The sequence below is a fragment of the Bombina bombina genome, chromosome 2, assembly GCF_027579735.1.
Source record: "Bombina bombina isolate aBomBom1 chromosome 2, aBomBom1.pri, whole genome shotgun sequence".
In the NCBI taxonomy this organism is placed as follows: Eukaryota; Metazoa; Chordata; class Amphibia; order Anura; family Bombinatoridae; genus Bombina; species Bombina bombina.
In genome coordinates this window covers 447,223,371-447,244,821 of record NC_069500.1, presented here as the reverse complement: position 1 = coordinate 447,244,821, position 21,451 = coordinate 447,223,371, and the positions used below count along the sequence as shown (strand labels likewise).

Below are 21,451 nucleotides of genomic sequence, written 5' to 3'. Positions count from 1 at the left end.
AGCTGAAAGAGGCAAGAGGAAAGAATCCTCTATTTTCTGAACGCTGACAAAAATATTTTCAGAGATAGGGAAACTAATATGGTCCCTAAAAAAAAACTACCCCTGTAGCTAGAACAAGGGACTTCATTTTCACATTCACTTCCAACCGTGGGCATGAAGAAAGACAACAAGATTTCTGTATGAGAGTTTGCTTGTTGAAAAGATGGCGCCTGAACCATTATGACGTCCAGGATCTCTAAGAGTCATGGCCAGACCAAAAGGGAAGAACCAGAAACGGAAAGTGTTTGACAGAAAGGCAAAACTCAGGAACTTGAAAATATGCGTCCTCCAGGTCTATGGTCAACATGAAACTGACCCTCCTAGATCAAAGAAAAAATGGAACTACTGGTTTTCATTTGAAGAACGGTGCCCTGAGACAGCTTGTTGAGACACTTTAGGTCTACCATAGGGCGAAAACTTCCCTCTTTTTCGGGAACCAATAACAGGAATGAAAAAAATCCTAGACCCTATTCCCCATACAGGAACTTGAACTATCACTTACAGGGGAGAGAAGTCCCAAACAGACTACAAAAATGCCTCATTGTTAACCGGCCTGCAGATAAAATTGAGAGAAGGAACCTGCCTCAAGAGGGATGATTACTATGTAGTAACCTTGAGATATTATGTCCACAGCCTATCTGGGACATCTCGTATCCATGTTTGAAGACAGAGAGATTCAACCTTCAACTTGGACCAATCACGGATTGGGGGCAAATTCCTTTAGGTCTATTCATGTTGTCTTGTGGTAGAAAAGACCCTTTCCCTTCCATAATATCAGAACCATTCCTGTCAGAACAGGACCAAACAAGGTCTTACCCTTGTATGAAGCACCAGAAACTTGGACTCAGAGGGAAAAATCCACTGTCCACAATGCCCCGCGGGCTAGCACAGTGAAGCCAGATATCTTGGCCCCCGGCTGAAAAACGGATATGGTAGCATCAGAAATAAAAGAATTGGCTAGCTCAAGAGCCTTAATTCTGTACTGAATCTCCTCCAAAAGGAATCTCTACCAAATTGGAATCAGACAAGGCATTGCACCAATAAGATGTTGCACTCGACACAGTGGCAATACAAACTTCCATGTAAGCCACCAGCTAAGTCCATTGATCCTGAAAAGAACAGCTATCCTCTCTAGGAAGCGTAGTCCTCTTAGCCAGAGTAGAAATGTCCTACTACCTTTGGCACCATGCGCTCTGATATATAATGGAGACAGCGACAGGAAAACATCTCATTAAAGAAACATAAATGGTGGCGCTCTGCTAGATATGAAGTAACAAGCCCATAGAGCTGCATAGATTAAGATAAAAAGCGCGCTAACAAGCAAATAATAATAATGAGCAAACATCAACTCCTCCTTGCATCAAAGGCAAAGAGAATGACTGGGGATTGTGGGAAGGGAAGTGATACTTAAAAGGGACATAATACACATATGCTAAATCACTTGTAACTGATGCAGTATAACTGAAAAAAGTTGACAGGAAAATACCACTTGAACATCTCTATGTAAAAAAGAAGATATTTTACCTCACAATTTCCTCAGCTCAGCAGAGTAAGTTCTGTGTAAAAAACATAAGTTATGTAAGAACTTACCTGATAAATTCATTACTTTCATATTAGCAAGAGTCCATGACCTAGTGACGTATGGGATATACATTCCTACCAGGAGGGGCAAAGTTTCCCAAACCTCAAAATGCCTATAAATACACCCCTCACCACACCCACAATTCAGTTTAACGAATAGCCAAGTAGTGGGGTGATAAAGAAAGGAGTAAAAAGAATTAAATAAGGAATCTGGAAATAATTGTGCTTTATACAAAAAAAATCATAACCACCATAAGAAAAGGGTGTTCCTCATGGACTCTTGCCAATATGAAAGAAATTAATTTATCAGGTAAGTTTTTACATAAATTATGTTTTCTTTCATGTAATTGGCAAGAGTCCATGAGCTAGTGACGTATGGGGATATACATTCCTACCAGGAGGGGCAGTTTCCCAAACCTGAAAATGCCTACAAATACACCCCTCACCACACCCACAATTCAGTTTAACGAATAGCCAAGAAGTGGGGTGATAAGAAAGGAGCGAAAGCATCAAAAATAAGGAATTGGAATAATTGTGCTTTATACAAAAAAATCATAACCACCACAAAAAAGGGTGGGCATCATGGACTCTTGCTAATATGAAAGAAATGAATTTATCAGGTAAGTTCTTACATAAATTATGTTTTATTTCATGTAATTAGCAAGAGTCCATGAGCTAGTGACGTATGGGATAGCAGATACCCAAGATGTGGAACTTCCACGCAAGAGTCACTAGAGAGGGAGGGATAAAATAAAAACAGCCAATTCCACTGAAAAAATAATCCACAACCCAAATCAAAAAAATTGAAATAATATGCAGAAGAATCAAACTGAAACAGCTGCCTGAAGTACTTTTCTACCAAAAACTGCTTCAGAAGAAGAGAAAACATCAAAATGGTAAAATTTAGTAAAAGTAGGCAAAGAAGACCAAGTTGCTGCTTTGCAAATCTGATCAACAGAAGCTTCATTCCTAAAAGCCCAGGAAGTAGAAACTGACCTAGTAGAATGAGCCGTAATCCTTTGAGGCGGGGACTTACCCGACTCTACATAAGCATGATGAATCAAAGACTTTAACCAAGATGCCAATGAAATGGCAGAAGCCTTCTGACCTTTCCTGGAACCAGAAAAGATAACAAATAGACTAGAAGTCTTTCTGAAACCTTTAGTAGCTTCAACATAATATTTCAAAGCTTTTACTACATCCAAAGAATGTAAAGATCTCTCCAGAGAATCCTTAGGATTAGGACACAATGAAGGGACAACAATTTCTCTACTAATGTTGTTAGAATTCACAACTTTAGGTAAAAATTTAAATTAAGTCCGCAACACCGCCTTATCCTGATGAAAAATCAGAAAAGGAGATTCACAAGAAAGAGCAGATAATTCAGAAACTATTCTAGCAGAAGAGATGGCCAAAAGGAACAAAACTTTCCAGGAAAGTAATTTAATATCCAGAGAATGCATAGGTTCAAACGGAGGAGCCTGTAAAGCCCTCAGAACCAAATTAAGACTCCAAGGAGGAGAGATTGACTTAATGACAGGCTTGACACGAACCAAATCCTGTACAAAACAATGAATATCAGGAAGATTAGCAATCTTTCTGTGAAAAAGAACAGAAAGAGCAGAAATTTGTCCTTTCAAGGAGCTTGCAGACAAACCCTTATCCAAACCATCCTGAAGAAACTGTAAAATTCTAGGAATTCTAAAAGAATGCCAAGAGAATTTATGAGAAGAACACCAAGAAATGTAAGTCTTCCAGACTCGGTAATAAATATTCCTAGACACAGATTTACGAGCCTGTAACATAGTATTAATCACTGAATCAGAGAAACCTCTATGACTAAGTATCAAGCGTTCAATCTCCATACCTTCAAATTTAATGATATGAGATCCTGATGGAAAAATGGGCCTTGAGATAGAAGGTCTGGCCTTAACGGAAGTGTCCAAGGTTGGCAACTGGCCATCCGAACAAGATCCGCTCACCAAAACCTGTGAGGCCATGCTGGAGCCACCAGCAGTACAAACGAACGCTCCATTAGGATTTTGGAAGAAGAACTAGAGGCGGAAAGATATAAGCAGGATGATAATTCCAAGGAAGCGACAACGCGTCCACTGCTTCCGCCTGAGGATCCCTGGATCTGGACAGATACCTGGGAAGTTTCTTGTTTAGATGAGAGGCCATCAGATCTATTTCTGGAAGTCCCCAGATTTGAACAATCTGAAGAAATACCTCTGGGTGAAGAGACCATTCGCCCGGATGTAATGTCTGGCGACTGAGATAATCCGCTTCCCAATGGTCTATACCTGGGATGTGAACCGCAGAAATTAGACAGGAGCTGGATTCCGCCCATACAAGTATCCGAGATACTTTTTTCATAGCTTGAGGACTGTGAGTCCCACCTTGATGATTGACATATGCCACGGTTGTGACATTGTCTGTCTGAAAACAAATAAACGATTCTCTCTTCAGAAGAGGCCAGAATTGAAGAGCTCTGAAAATCGCACGGAGTTCCAAAATGTTGATTGGTAATCTCGCCTCCTGAGATTCCCAAACCCCCTGCGCTGTCAGAGATCCCCATACAGCTCCCCAACCTGAAAGACTCGCATCTGTTGAGATCACAGTCCAGGTTGGACGAACAAAAGAGGCCCCTTGAATTAAACGATGGTGATTCAACCACCAAGTCAGAGAAGATCGAACATTGGGATTTAAGGATATTAATTGTGATATCTTTGTATAATCCCTGCACCACTGGTTCAGCATACAAAGCTGGAGAGGTCTCATGTGAAAACGAGCAAAAGGGATCGCGTCCGATGTCATGAGACCTAGAATTTCCATGCACAAAGCTACCGAAGGGAATGATTGAGACTGAAGGTTTCGACAAACTGAAACCAATTTCAGAAGTCTCTTTTCTGTTAGAGACAAAGTCATGGACACTGAATCTATTTGGAAACCCAAAAAGGTTGCCTTTGTCTGAGGAATCAAGGAACTCTTTGGTAAATTGATCCTCCAACCATGTCTTTGAAGAAACAACACAAGTTGATTCATATGAGATTCTGCAGAATGTAAAGACTGAGCAAGTACCAAGATATCGTCCAAATAAGGAAATACCGCAATACACTGTTCTCTGATTACAGAGAGAAGGGCACCGAGAACTTTTGAAAAGATCCTTGGAGCTGTTGCTAGGCCAAACGGAAGAGCAACAAACTGGTAATGCTTGTCTAGAAAAGAGAATCTCAGGAACTGATAGTGATCTGGATGAATTGGAATATGAAGATATGCATCCTGTATTGTAGACATATAATGCCCTTGCTGAACAAAAGGCAGAATAGTCCTTATAGTCACCATTTTGAATGTTGGTATCCTTACATAACGATTCAATATTTTTAGATCCAGAATTGGTCTGAAGGAATTCTCCTTCTTTGGTACAATGAATAGATTTGAGTAAAACCCCAGACCCCGTTCCAGAACTGGAACTGGCACAATTATCCCAGCCGACTCTAGGTCTGAAACACATTTCAGAAACGCCTGAGCCTTCACTGGGTTTACTGGAATGCGTGAGAGAAAAAATCTTCTCACAGGCGGCCTTACCTTGAAACCTATTCTGTACCCTTGTGAAACAATGTTCTGAATCCAAAGACTGGGAATCGAATTGATCTAAACATCTTTGAAAAATTGTAACCTGCCCCCTACCAGCTGTGCTGGAATGAGGGCCACAACTTCATGCGGATTTGGGAGCTGGTTTTGACTTTCTAAAAGGTTTGGATTTATTCCAGACTGGAGAAGGTTTCCAAACTGAGACCGTTCCTTTAGGGGAAGGGTCAGGCTTCTGTTCCTTATTCTGACGAAAGGAACGAAAACGATTAGCAGCCCTATATTTACCTTTAGATTTTTTGTCCTGAGGCAAAAAGGCTCCCTTCCCCCCAGTAACAGTTCAAATTATTGAATCCAACTGTGAACCAAATAATTTATTTCCTTGGAAAGAAAGAAAAAGCAATGGTGACTTAGAAGTCATATCTGCATTCCAAGATTTAAGCCATAAAGCTCTTCTAGCTAAAATAGCTAAAGACATATACCTGACATCAATTCTAATGATATAAAAAATGGAATCACAAACAAAGTTATTAGCATGTTGAAGAAGTTTAACAATGCTATAAGCATTATGGGTCTGACACTTGTTGCGCTAAAGCTTCCAACCAGAAAGTGGAAGCTGCAGCAACATCAGCCAAAGAAATAGCAGGTCTAATTAGATTACCTGAACATAAATAAGCCTTCCTTAAAAAGGATTCAAGCTTCCTATCTAAAGGATCCTTAAAGGAAGTACTACCTGCCGTAGGAATAGTAGTATGTTTAGCAAGAGTAGAGATAGCCCCATCAACTTTGGGGATTTTTTCCCAAAACTCTAATCTATCAGATGACAAAGGGTACAATTTCTTAAACCTTGGTGAAGGAGTAAATGAAGTACCCAGACTATTCCATTCCCTAGAAATTACTTCTGAAATAGCATCAGGAACTGGAAAAACTTCTGGAATAACTACATGAGGTTTAAAAACTGAAGTAGATTTAGTATCTTGAGGACTAGACTCCTCCATATCTAATGCAATCAACACTTCTTTAAGTAAAGAACGAATAAACTCCATCTTAAACAAATATGAAGATTTATCAGTGTCAATATCTGAGGCAGAATCTTCTGAACCAGATAGATCCTCATCAGAAACAGGTAAGTCAGAATGATGGCGGTCACTTAAAAATTCATCTGAAATATGAGAAGTTTTAAAAGACCTTTTACGTTTACTGGAAGGAGGAATAACAGACAGAGCCTTCCTAATAGAATTAGAAACAAATTCTTTTACATTAACAGGGACATCCTGAACATTAGATGTTGAAGGAAAAACAACAGGTAAAGGATTATTACTAATGGAGACATTATCTGCGTTAGAAAGTTTATCATGACAACTAACACAAACTACAGCCGGAGGAACAGTTACCAAAAGTTTACAACAAATGCACTTAGCATTGGTACAACCAACATCAGGCAGCATCTTTTCCAGAAGTAGATTCTGATCCAGGTTCAGGTTGTGACATCTTGCAATATGTAATAGAAAAAAACAACATATAAAGCAAAATTATCAAAATCCTTAAATGACAGTTTCAGGAATGGGAAAAAATGCAAAACAAACAAGCCTCTAGCAACCAAAAGCAACAAAAAAGTGAAACTTAAATAATGTGAAAAAAGTGGCGCCAAGTATGACGCCCACATTTTTTGGCGCCAAGTATGACGCCCACATTTTTTTGAGCCAAGAATGACGCCCACATTTTTTGGCGCCAAGTATGATGCCACATCCTTTGGCGCCGAAAACGACGCCCACATTTTTTGGCGCAAAACAGGATTTATGCTTACCTGATAAATTGCTTTCTCTTACGGTGTATCCAGTCCACGGATTCATCCTTACTTGTGGGATATTCTCAATCCCTACAGGAAGTGGCAAAGAGAGCACACAGCAAAGCTGTCCATATAGCTCCCCTCAGGCTCCGCCCCCCCCCAGTAATTCGACCGACGGTTAGGAGAAAAAGGAGAACCGTAGGGTGCAGTGGTGACTGTAGTTATTTTAAAAATTAAATTTGAACCTGACATAATTGTCAGGGCGGGCCGTGGACTGGATACACCGTAAGAGAAAGCAATTTATCAGGTAAGCATAAATTCTGTTTTCTCTTACTTGGTGTATCCAGTCCACGGATTCATCCTTACTTGTGGGATACCAATACCAAAAGCTTTAGGACACGGATGAAGGGAGGGAACAAGTCAGGTAACCTAAACAGAAGGCACCGCTGCTTGCAAAACCTTTCTCCCAAAAATAGCCTACGAAGAAGCAAAAGTATAGAATTTGTAAAATTTGGCGAATGTATGCAGTGAAGACCAAGTCGCTGCCTTACAAATCTGTTCAACAGAAGCCTCATTCTTGAAGGCCCAAGTGGAAGCCACAGCTTTGGTGGAATGAGCTGTAATTCGTTCAGGAGGCTGCTGTCCAGCAGTCTCATAAGCCAATCAGATGATGCTTTTCAGCCAGAAGGAAAGAGAGGTAGCAGTCGCTTTCTGACCTCTCCTCTTACCAGAATAGACAACAAACAAGGATGATGTTTGTCTGAAATCTTTAGTTGCTTTTAAATAGAATTTTAAAGCACAAACCACGTCAAGATTGTGTAAAAGTCGTTCCTTCCTAGAAACTGGATTAGGACACAGAGAAGGAACAATGATTTCCTGGTTAATATTCTTATTAGAAACCACTTTTGGAAGAAAACCAGGTTTGGTACGCAAAACAACCTTATCTGCATGGAACACCAGATAGGGTGAATTACACTGCAAAGCAGACAATTCAGAAACTCTTCGAGCAGAAGAAATGGCTACTAAAAACAAAACTTTCCAAGATAATAACTTAATATCTATGGAATGCAAAGGTTCAAACGGAACCCCTTGAAGAACTGAAAGAACTAAATTTAGACTCCATGGAGGAGCCACCGGCTTGTAAACAGGCTTGATTCTAACTAGGGTCTGTGCAAACACCTGAACGCCTGGTACAGCTGCCAGGCGCTTATGTAACAGGATAGACAGAGCAGATATCTGTCCCTTTAAGGAACTAGCTGACAGACCTTTCTCCAATCCTTCTTGGAGAAAGGACAATATCCTTGGAATCCTAACCTTACTCCACGAGTAACCCTTGGATTCACACCAACAAAGATATTTTCCGCCATATCTTATGGTAAATTTTCCTGGTGACAGGCTTTCTTGCCTGTATCAGAGTATCTATAACTGATTCAAAGAAACCACGCTTAGCTAGAATTAAGCGTTCAATCTCCAAGCAGTCAGTTGCAGAGAAACTAGATTTGGATGCTTGAAAGGACCTTGAATTAGAAGATCCTGCCTCGATGGCAGTTTCCATGGTGGGACCGATGACATGTCCACTAGGTCTGCATACCAAGTCCTGCGTGGCCACGCAGGCGCTATCAGAATTACCAAAGCCTTCTCCTGTTTGATTCTGGCTACTAGCCGAGGGAGAAGAGGAAACGGCGGAAAGACATAAGCTAGACTGAATGACCAAGGCGCTGTTAAAGCATCTATCAATGCCGCCTTGGGATCCCTGGATCTGGATCCGTAAAGGGGAAGTTTGGTGTTCTGATGGGACCCATCAGATCCAATTCTGGAATGCCCCATAGCAGGGTCAGCTGAACAAAAACCTCCGGGTGGAGTTCCCACTCCCCCGGATGAAAAGTCTGACGACTTAGAAAATCCGCCTCCCAGTTGTCTACCCCTGAGATGTGAATTGCAGATAGATGGCAGGAGTGATCCTCCGCCCATTTGATGATCTTGGATACTTCCTTCATCGCTAGGGAACTCTTTGTTCCTCCCTGATGATTGATGTACGCTACAGTCGTGATGTTGTCCGACTGAAATCTGATGAATTTGGCCTCCGCTAGTTGAGGCCACGCCTGGAGCGTATTGAATATCGCTCTCAGCTCCAAAATGTTTATCGGGAGAAGAGATTCTTCCCGAGACCATAGACCCTGAGCCTTCAGGGAGTTCCAGACCGCACCCCAGCCTAACAGGCTGGCATCGGTCGTGACAATGATCCACTCCGGTCTGCGGAAACTCATTCCCTGAGACAGGTGATCTTGAGACAACCACCAGAGAAGAGAGTATCTGGTTTTCTGGTCCATTTGTATTTGAGGAGACAAATCTGCATAATCCCCATTCCACTGCTTGAGCATGCACAGTTGCAGTGGTCCGAGATGAATTCGGGCAAAAAGGGACTACGTCCATTGCCGCAACCATTAAACCAATTACCTCCATGCACTAAGCCACAGAAGGCCGAGGAATGGAATGAAGAGCTCGGCAAGTATTCAACAGTTTTGACTTCCTGACCTCTGTCAGAAAGATTTTCATTTCTACCAAGTCTATTAGTGTTCCCAGGAAGGGAACCCTTGTGAGCGGGGACAGAGAACTTTTTTCTACGTTCACTTTCCACTCGTGAGACCTTAGAAAGGCCAGAACAATGTCTGTATGAGCCTTGGCTCTGTGACAAGACGACGCCTGTATTAATATGTCGTCTAGGTAAGGTGCTACTGCAATGCCCCGCGGTCTTAGTACCGCTAGAAGGGACCCTAGCACCTTTGTGAAAATTCTGGGAGCGGTGGCCAACCCGAAAGGAAGGGCCACGAACTGGTAATGTTTGTCCAGAAAGGCGAACCTTAGGAACTGATGGTGATCTTTGTGGATAGGAATATGTAGATACACATCCTTTAGATCCACGGTAGTCATATATTGACCTTCCTGGATCATCGGCAAGATTGTCCGAATGGTTTCCATCTTGAAAGACGGAACTCTGAGGAATTTGTTTAGAATTTTTAGATCCAGGATTGGCCTGAAAGTTCCTTCCTTTTTGGGAACTACGAACAGGTTTGAGTAAAAGCCCAGTCCTTGTTCTGCAATTGGAACTGGGTGTATCACTCCCATTTTTAGAAGATCTTCTACACAGCGTAAGAACGCCTGTTTCTTTGTTTGGTCTGAAGACAAACGAGAAATGTGGAACCTTCCTCTTGGGGGAGAATCTTTGAATTCTAGAAGGTACCCCTGAGCAACTATTTCTAATGCCCAGGGATCCGGAACGTCTCTTGCCCAGCCTGAGCAAAGAGAGAAAGTCTGCCCCCTACCAGATCCGATCCCGGATCGGGGGCTACCCCTTCATGCTGTCTTGGGAGCAGGAGCAGGCTTCTTGGCCTGTTTACCCTTATTCCAGCCCTGCAAGGGTTTCCAGGTTGCTTTGGGCTGGGAAGCGTTATCTTGCTTTGCGGCAGCAGAGGTTGCAGCAAGTCCGCTCCTGAAGTTGCGAAAGGAGCGAAAATTAGCCTTGTTTTTGGCCTTAAACGGCCTATCTTGTGGAAGGGCATGGCCCTTGCCTCCAGTGATATCTGAAATAATTTCTTTCAGCTCTGGGCCGAATAGGGTTTTCCCCTTGAAGGGAATATTTAACAGTTTCGTTTTGGACGACACATCTGCCGACTACGATTTGAGCCAAAGCGCTCTTCGCGCCATGATGGCAAAACCTGAGTTTTTCGCCGATAGCTTAGCTAATTGGAGAGCGGCATCAGTGATAAAAGAATTAGCCAGCTTTAGAGCATGAATTCTATCCATGACCTCATTGTATGAAGTCTCCCTCTGGAGCGACTCCTCCAGGGCCTCGAACCAAAAAGCCGCTGCAGTAGTTACCGGAAAAATGCAGGCAATTGGTTGAAAAAGAAAACCTTGCTGAACAAAAATTTTCTTCAGCAATCCTTCCAATTTTTTATCCATAGGATCTTTGAAAGCACAAATGTCCTCTATTGGTATAGTTGTACCCTTAGCAAGTGTTGAAACAGCCCCCTCTACCTTAGGGATCATCTGCCACGCGTCTGACTCTGCCCGCTGAGAAATTTTTCCTGTGTCAGAAATTTCTCCCTCAGACAGACCGTCCCTCACTGCTACTCCTGAGTTTTGTGAGTGTACTACAGATAAATCATCCAAAGCTTCTGATTGCTCATCCTCTGTATTTAAAACTGAGCTATCGCGCTTTTTTGGAAAAACTGGCAGTTTGGATAAAAATGCTGCAAGGGAATTATCCATTACTGCTGCTAATTGTTGTAAAGTAATAGGGGCCAATGCGCTAGAGGTACTAGGCGTAACTGGTGTCGACACATGGGGAGAGGAAGAAGGACTATCCTCATTACCCTCTGTTAAGGAATCATCTTGGGCTACATTTAGAAGTGTCACTGGATGGTCTTTAAAATGCTTAGATGTTTTAGCACACTTTAAACATAAATGCAATGGGGGTACCGCCATGGCTTTTAAACATAAAGAACAAGGTCTATCTGAAGGCTCAGACATGTTGGACAGACTTAGACAGCACTACAATACAGAAAAAATCACTTTTTGAAAACACGTTACTGTATCTTTAAATAATAAAAAGCACACTTTTTTTTACCAAATCACCAAAAACATCCGATCTTTATGAAATTTTCACCACATGATCCTAATGCTTTGAAATGATTGCACACAAATGTTCAAACCAATTAACCCCTTATTGCCCAAACCGGAGCAAATTGAAGTAAACAACCGGTTTAACACACTACAGCACGGTGCCACAGTCTTTGCTGTGGCCCTACCTTCCTTTTGGGTTATTTGTAGAAGAAAAATAAGCCTCCCTGAAGTCCTCCTGCACTCTCAGGACTCTACACGTGAAGCTGCATGAAGCTGTCTTGCAAATCAACTGCGCAACTGAGGCGCGAAAATGAGGCCCCCTCCCTCTTCATTCCAGAGTTATGGGGCCTTCCTGAGTCAGACTAGGTGTCTTACAATATGCCAGGCGTAATAAAAACCCCAAAAGTGTTTCCAACGTTTCAAACACTTGAACAAATATAAGATTACACTAATAAAGTAATCGATTAAGCCCATCACAGTGTCTACCAGTATTTAAGCCCTTAACTGAAGCCATCCTTCTATACTGCGTCTCAGAAAATGGCTTACCTTCCCTTATGGGGATTTCTGTCAGTCTTCTAGCATTATCAGGTCTTGTTAGAAAAAAATGACTGAGCATACCTTAAGCAGTTAAGCCTGCAAACTGTTCCCCCCAACTGAAGTTCTCCGGTACTCAACAGTCCTGCGTGGGAACAGCAATGGATTTTAGTTACAACATGCTAAAATCTTTTTCCTCTCAGCCGAAATCTTCTTCACTTTCTGCCTCAGAGTAAATAGTACAAACCGGCACTATTTTAAAATAAACTCTTGATTGAAGAAATAAAAACTACAAATCTAACACCACAAACTCTTTACCCTCCCGTGGAGATGCTACTTGTTAAAGCGGCAAAGAGAATGACTGGGGGGGGCGGAGCCTGAGGGGAGCTATATGGACAGCTTTGCTGTGTGCTCTCTTTTTCACTTCCTGTAGGGATTGAAAATATCCCACAAGTAAGGATGAATCCGTGGACTGGATACACCAAGTTAGAGAAAAAATGTCTAACACACATGCGTCAAAAAATGACGCAACCACGTGCAAACTTCCGGCGTCAACTATGGGGCCGGAACCAAGAATGACGCAATAAATTGAAGCATTTTCTGCCCCCGCAAGCCTAACAGCCCGCAGGGAAAAAAAGTCAATTGAAAATTTTTAAGGTAAGAAAAAATAATTATTCATATGCATTTTCCCAAAATAATGAAACTGACAGTCTGAAAGAAGGAATACTGATTATCCTGAATCATGGCAAATATAAGTTTAAAACATATATTTAGAACTTTACATATAAAGTGCCCAACCATAGCTTAGAGTGTCATAAATAAAATAAGACTTACTTACCCTAAGATACTCATCTACATATAGTAGATAGCCAAACCAGTACTGAAACGAGAATCAGTAGAGGTAATGGTATATAAGAGTATATCGTTGATCTGAAAAGGGAGGTAGGAGAAGAAATCTCTACGACCGATAACAGAGAACCTATGAAATAGATCCCCTAGAGCAGTGATTTTTAACCTTTTTTTTTGCCGTGGCACACTTTTTTACATTAAAAAATTCTGTGGCACACCACTATCCCAAAATTTTAAAAAAATCACACATTGTAGCCTAACACAGCATATATATATATATATATATATATATATATATATACACATACACACACATACTGTATGTATTGTGCTGTTATGCCATGCCTCCTACAAACTACCCCTGCACTGGGAGTAAAAAACAAGCAAAGTTTAAAAAATGTCACACTGTTGTCAGTCTGCCGTGGCACACCTGAGGATCTCTCATGGCACACTAGTGTGCCACGGCACACTGGTTGAAAAACACTGCCCTAGAGGAAGACCATTGTATTCAAATAGGCAATACTCTCTTCACATCCCTCTGACATTCACTGCACTCTGAGAGGAAAACCGGGCTTCAGCCTGCTGCGAAGCGCATATCAACCTAGAATCTAGCACAAACTTACTTCACCACCTGAATTGTGGGTGTGGTGAGGGGTGTATTTGTAGGCATTTTGAGGTTTGGGAAACGTTGCCCCTCCTGGTAGGAATGTATATCCCATACGTCACTAGCTCATGGACTCTTGCTAATTACATGAAAGAAATGTATCTAAGTTACTGCCCAGCTTCAGGTAAAAAATGTAAAAAAATCAACAGTGTTGAGGTCATGAACTTTTTTACTGTGATCTCATGAGATTTCACTTAACTCTCATGAGACTTCATAGTAAACTTCCTTAAACTGAATAGGGAAATAAAATGAGTGTGGGCGAAGCTCACTCCCTTGCCTGTCCTGAGACAGACATACTGATTTTCTGCTTAAAGTCAATTGCATTTTGACGCAAAATATCTTTCTTTTTTACATAGGGATGTTCAGGTGATATTTACTAGTCAGCTTTTTACAGCTATGCTGCATTACTTTCAAGTGTTTCAACATTTGGGTATCATGGCCCTTTAACAGTTTGACTGTGGTGTTCTTTGCCTCCTCCTGCTGGCCAGGAGTGATATTCCCAACAGTAATTGATGAAGCCGTGGACTCACCATATCTTAGGAAAGAAATAGGAGGATTTTGGTTATTTATATAAAGTGCCTTTATCTGTATGTATATATTCTTAAAACTCTTTCATTCTGATTTCAAAGGGTATTTGTATCATACTGGTGAATTCCCTTATTCCATGGCACAAGTCACCAACTTGTGCTGCCAATAACAGCGTATTATGACAGTTGCCTAATATAATATTCAAAACTGAAATACATAATTTATGCTACAAGTATACCTTTTGTTTCCAACACTGTGCGACTACAGCTGACAAAACACGAGTATAAATGAAGCATTCATTCTATATTATGGTTTCCTATGTTAATTCAGGAATGGAAACATTTATGGATTCAGAAAACGCTGCCGGCACTCCAGCACCCCAGGACTATTACCAAGGAACCCACAACTCCTAAAGCATAAAAGTACATTTCCTGGAGCCAAACCATGAACAAGCAAAACCCTAAACGGATGGCAAGGACTATGCATATGCAGCTGGTACCTTTTCTCTCCATGTACAACACTTTCAGCAGAGGGGAAACTAATGGCAATTCTATTACAGGACAGAACACTTGTGTTCCATGGAATAAATTTTGAAAAACTGTTCTCTTTAAAAGAATTATGATGTAAAACTATATTATGGATATCTTCAACAAGCACTCACCTCTTTAAATGATATATTTTGTGTGTATATTGCCCTTTTTCCCCGTCCTTTTCATATGGTTCATTTTTTAAGACTTCAATTCCTTCGCCACCTCCAGTTTCATTCTTGCTGGCTTCCGCCACAGAATAAAGCTGCCCAACTTGGTACTAAATAAAAAAAACAAATAAGAGGTTTATTGTTTGTTTTTATTTTACTAGAGAAACAATGTACTAACATCTAAAATACCTACTACATTGACTTTATGGGAATGAAACAGTTGAAAAAACGCATTTCATGCACTCAAAATCATAGATGTCTGGTAGGTTTTTAAAGTCATAATATGATGCTGACGTTTTGGTTATGTAGATTTTATTCATATTTAATCTATCCTACACATGACCTCAGAGTAGGAGGTGCTATAAACAGATTTAGTTAAATGGGGGTGGTTCAAGGAAAGAGTTCTTTCTCCAGGGTGGAGAAAAAAAAGTAAATGTGATATCTCTTTGGGTCAGATTATCTAAAGCTCTCTGCTCTGGCAAGGTTATCTAAGATGTATCATCTATACCGTGAGGTCCCTCAATTTTAGAAAGGAAAAATTTAGCTTGAGAGCTATTTATCTTACTATGAATGGTCCTGGATATAAAAAAAGAGGCAACTACATTGCAATATAATACTCAAAAAAATAGCCTCAAAGTTTATGTTTTCTCTTCATGCTGGGGAGTTTTTGATTATCAGGCCCTAAGCATTTAAATTATTTGGATATCAAAGCTCAGAGATGGTACAAAACCCAATGCATATGTATGATGTTTTGAAAGAGTCAAAATGTTTTTAACCCCGTGAGTGCTGATGACTGATCTGAGCCGTCGCAAATTGTCTCAGTCAGGTGCCAACAACGGCTCAGAGCCGTCGCTAACACTCTCCCACCTTGAGGGAGATCTGGGGGCTCCCACCCGTTCCTACCCCGGTGATCAGCCCTGCATAGTGACAGGCATCGCCGGGGTTCACGTTGTGTGTGGTGACGTCACGCACAATGACGTCACGTGCAATGACGTGATGATGTTACTGCGCAATTTTATTTAAAAAATACAATAGACAGTATAGGGAAATGGGACATGCTGTTTAGAAGCCTGTATCTCAGGCATCTAAGCAGCTACAGACCCCCAAGACCCACCGTTGGAAAGGTAGCCGCCTAACCTTTCTAATGGTATAAGTATTGGGGATCTAAAAAGAAAAAAAAAAACAAAGTGCTTAGCACTCAAAGGGTTAAAAATGAGAACAGTATTCAAATGCCACACATTTCTCAAAGCAATAGTAACGTATTGAGAATATTTATCAGAGAGAGTAAAAGGAGATATAGGACATTTTTTATACATACCTCTTCTACAGAACACGGCAAAACTACACGGCTGAAAGAAAAAAAAATGACTTGAGAAAGCAAATTTGGACATTAGATTTGAATTGAGCAGTTGGATATCGCATGTATACATTTTGTTACCAACATTTTAATATATATGTATAAGCTTACAATTAAATGTGAATGAATATATATTCACAAAACACACACGGGTATACATACATACACAGTGAACAGTAAATCTTTGTATCTGAGCCCCCTACATGGCCACTAAATACTTTACGCTTATAATGCAAATAATGCGGGAACAGTAAGGTCAAAATTAAACTTTCATGATTTAAAATGCAATTTTATGTAACTATCCAATTTACTTGCTTCAGTCTCTTGGTTTTCTTTTTTTTCTTTTTAAAAACCCAAGTCGGCTAAGGAACAGCAATGCATTACAGGGAGCTTGCTGGCAAGTGGTGGCTGCACATATATTCTCAAAGCAGGAAGTTAACTTCAATTTTCACAAAAAGTGTCAAATAATAAATGGTAAATAACTCCCCTTATTCACCAATAAATATAACCCAAAAAAACTTAAAAAACAAACAAAACAACTGGTGTAGCAAGAGTAGAGCAAAGGTAAAGTAATCTCTTAAAATAATAAGTCTAAAAAGGGGGGTTTGTATCTAAAACCCATCTATTAATAATTGCTATGCAAATAACATATTTAACCCCTTCCCATGCCGTCCTAATTGCGCTGGGCTTCAGCACCGTTAGGACGGCATGGAACGCCCTAGCCATATGGCTGTCCTGAAGCCATAGCAGCTTGGTAAATGGGATTGCGGGCTGGAAGGCGTGCTTAGCATCGTAGGCACTCCCCCCTGACCCCATACCATTATTAAAATCACACGATTGCATTAACGATCGCATGATTTCAACGTGATTTCCCGGCGGGAAAGGAGTAATCATAAATAACAAAGGATATATTTAATACAAAACATATATTGACCCGGGTCTTATAAAATTTCAACACATAAAAATACAAAACATTAATTAAATTCCATCTAAAACACTTTTCAAGTTCTTTATACATAGCTTGGTGTCCTTATGTCTTCTTCTTTTAAAAAAAAAAAAAAACACAGGTGCAAGTAAATTAGTATTAATAATAGTTTATGGAACGTCTCCTTCAATAAGTGTGTGCGGTAGCCACTTATGTACTATCAAATATTATATATCAGTTTTTTTATATTTCTTTCATTGGCTCTGGTTATAACTATCTTATCCCAAATTGTGCAAATACCAGTATTGCAAAAAGTCTGCTCCCTTGTAAAAAGTAAATTTATGCTTACCTGATAAAGTAATTTCTTCTATGGTACGACGAGTCCACGGATTCATCCTTTACTTGTGGGATATTATCATTCCTAACAGGAAGTGGCAAAGAGCACCACAGCAGAGCTGTCTATATAGCTCCTCCCCCCAGTCATTCGACCGAAGGTACATGAAGAAAAAGGAGAAACTACAATGTGCAGAGGTGACAAGTTTAAATCAAAAAATATAATCGGTCTTAAAATGACAGGGCGGGCCGTGGACTCGTCGTACCATAGAAGAAATTAATTTAGCAGGTAAGCATAAATTTACTTTTCTTCTATAAGGTACGACGAGTCCACTGATTCATCCTTTACTTGTGGGATACAATACCAAAGCTACAGGACACGGATGAACGGGAGGGACAAGACAGATGAATAAACAGAAGGCACCACTGCTTGAAGAATTTTTCTCCCAAAAATAGCCTCCGAAGAAGCAAAAGTATCAAATTTGTAAAATTTGGAAAAGGTATGAAGCGAAGACCAAGTCGCAGCCTTACAAATTTGTTCCACAGAAGAATCATTTTTAAAAGCCCATGTGGAAGCCACCGCTCTAGTAGAGTGAGCTGTAATCCCTTCAGGAGGCTGCTGTCCAGCAGTCTCGTATGCCAAACGGATGATGCTTTTCAGCCAAAATGAAAGGAGGTAGCCGTAGCTTTTTGACCTCTACGTTTTCCAGAATAGACAACAAACAAAGACGTTTGACGGAAATCTTTTGTTGCTTGCAAGTAAAACTTCAAAGCACAAATCACGTCCAAGTTGTGCAACAGACGCTCCTTCTTAGAGGAAGGATTAGGACACAGAGAAGGAACAACAATTTCCTGATTGATATTCCTATTAGTAACAACCTTAGGAAGGAATCCAGGTTTGGTACGCAAAACCACCTTATCAGCATGGAAAACAAGATAAGGCGAGTCGAATTGCAATGCAGATAATTCAGAAACTCTTCGAGCCGAAGAGATAGCAACTAAAAACAGAACTTTCCAAGATAGAAGCTTAATATCTATGGAATGCATAGGTTCAAACGGAACCCCTTGAAGAACTTTAAGAACTAAATTCAAACTCCATGGCGGAGCAACAGGTTTAAACACAGGCTTGATTCTAACTAAAGCCTGACAGAACGACTGAACGTCTGGAACATCTGCCAAACGCTTGTGCAGTAGAATTGATAAAGCAGATATCTGTCCCTTTAAGGAACTAGCTGATAGCCCCTTCTCCAATCCTTCCTGGAGAAAGGACAAAATCCTAGGAATCCTGATCTTACTCCATGAGTAGCCTTTGGATTCGCACCAATAAAGATATTTACGCCATATCTTATGATAACGTTTCCTAGTGACAGGCTTTCGAGCCTGAATCAAGGTATCTATGACCGACTCAAAGAAACCCCGCTTGGATAAAATCAAGCGTTCAATCTTCAAGCAGTCAGCCGCAGAGAAACTAGATTTGGATGTTGGAACGGACCTTGAATCAGAAGGTCCTGTCTCAGAGGCAGAGTCCATGGTGGAAGAGATGACATGTCCACCAGGTCTGCATACCAAGTCCTGCGTTGCCACGCAGGTGCTATCAAAATCACTGAAGCTCTCTCCTGTTTGATTCTGGCAATCAAAAGAGGAAGGAGAGGAAAAGGTGGAAACAAATAAGCCAGGTTGAACGACCAGGGTACTGCTAGAGCATCTATCAGTACTGCCTGAGAATCCCTTGACCTGGACCCGTAACAACTAAGTTTGGCGTTCCGACGAGACGCCATCAGATCCAATTCTGGTGTGCCCCATTGCTGAATCAATTGTGCAAACACCTCCTGATGGAGTTCCCATTCCCCCGGATGAAAAGTCTGACGACTTAGAAAATCCGCTTCCCAGTTCTCCACTCCTGGGCTATAGATTGCTGAAAGATGGCAAGAGTGAGTCTCTGCCCATCTAATTATTTTGGTAACCTCTATCATCGCTAGAGAACTCTTTGTTCCCCCCTGATGATTGATATATGCTACAGTCATGATATTGTCCGACTGGAATCTTATGAATCTGGCCGAAGCCAGCTGAGGCCACGCCCGAAGCGTGTTGAATATCACTCTCAGTTCTAGAATATTTATCGGGAGGAGAGCCTCCTCCTGAGTCCACAAACCCTGTGCTTTCAGGGAATTCCACACTGCACCCCAGCCCAATAGGCTGGCGTCTGTCGTCACTATGACCCATGCTGGCCTGCGGAAACACATTCCCTGGGACAGATGATCCTGTGACAACCACCAAAGAAGAGATTCTCTGGTCTCTTGATCCAGATTTATCTGAGGAGATAAATCTGCATAATCCCCATTCCACTGCTTGAGCATGCATAGTTGCAGTGGTCTGAGATGCAAGCGAGCAAACGGAACTATGTCCATTGCCACTACCATTAGTCTGAATACCTTCATACACTGAGCCACTGACGGCCGAGGAATGGAATGAAGAGCTTGGCAGATGGTTAAAATCTTTGATTTCCTGACCTCCGTCAGAAAAATTTTCATGTCCACCGAATCTATCAGAGTTCCCAGGAATGGAACTCTTGTAAGAGGGATAAGTGAACTCTTTTTTTACGTTCACTTTCCACCCGTGAGATCTTAGAAAAGCCAACACGATGTCCGTGTGAGACTTGGCTAGTTGGTAAGTCGACGCCTGAATTAAGCTATCGTCCAGATAAGGCGCCACAGCTATGCCCCGCGGCCTTAGAACCGCCAGAAGGGACCCTAGCACCTCAGTGAAAATTCTGGGAGCTGTGGCCAACCCGCAAGGGAAGAGCCACAAACTGGTAATGCTTGTCCAGAAAGGCGAACCTGAGGAACTGGTGATGATCTTTGTGTATAGGGATGTGTAGATAAGCATACTTTAAGTCCACGGTGGTCATATATTGACCCTCCTGGATCATTGGTAAAATAGTCCGAATGGTCTCCATCTTGAAGGATGGGACTCTGAGGAATTTGTTAAGGATCTTGAGATCTAAAATTGGTCTGAAAGTTCCCTCTTTTTTGGGAACCACAAACAGATTGGAGTAGAACCTCTGCCCCTGTTCTGTTTTCGGAACTGGACAGATCACTCCCATGGTATATAGGTCTTCTACACAGCGTAAGAATGCCTCTCTTTTTGTCTGGTTTACAGACAATTGAGAAAGATGGAAACTCCCCCTTGGAGGAGAATCCTTGAAATCTAGAAGATACCCCTGGGTTACGATTTCTAACGCCCAGGAGTCCCGAACGTCTCTTGCCCAAGCCTGAGCAAAGAGAGAAAGTCTGCCCCCCACTAGATCCGGTCCCGGATCGGGGGCTACCCCTTCATGCTGTCAGTGGCAGCAGCGGGCTTCTTGCCTAAATCCGGAAAAAACACCCCCAGCACCTTGCCACAGCCCTGCTGTGGCGCCTACCTGCCCTCAGGGATAGTAAATATGGGGTTAAAGCTTCGATTTGGCCCAAAACAACCACAAGGGCCCTCAGGAATTGGAGCTTGCTGCTGCAGAGTAAAAATAACTGCGCATCTGAGGCGCGAAAATAGGCCCCGCCCATCTCACTCGATGTCTCTACAGCCTCAAAGAACAGTACCAAAACGGTTTTAAACTAGCCATGTGGGTTCTGAGACCCAAAAAATAAGCCAAGTGTACCCTCAATAAACTTGCCCACAAAACGTAAACAGCACTCCCAGTTCATAAAACGTTTGCCCACAAACATTCAAAACTTAGTGTCAACCATTTTTGTAATAAGCCCCTTATGCAAGCTTAGTAATGCCCTTCTATAGCTCTTAGGATTACTGCTTACCCTTACCCTCATGGGGATACTGTCAGCCTTTCTGAAATACACAGTCTCTCCAGAAAAAATGACTGAACATACCTCACTGCTATATAGTATGAAAACGTTCCTCACACTGTATTTTCCTGCACTCCTCAG

The 21,451-nt window shown here is 41.5% G+C and overlaps 1 protein-coding gene across 1 annotated transcript in view; it reads right to left on the bottom strand.

Annotated features, from left to right (window-relative positions):
* The window catches only part of PITPNB (phosphatidylinositol transfer protein beta), a gene marked incomplete in the record, with an annotated part of 520,198 nt that overhangs the window by 469,807 nt on the left and 28,940 nt on the right, over positions 1-21,451 (bottom strand). The window contains 2 exon segments of the mRNA XM_053702082.1: positions 14,863-15,008; positions 16,217-16,247. Coding sequence (XP_053558057.1) covers positions 14,863-15,008; positions 16,217-16,247 — 177 coding nt within the window.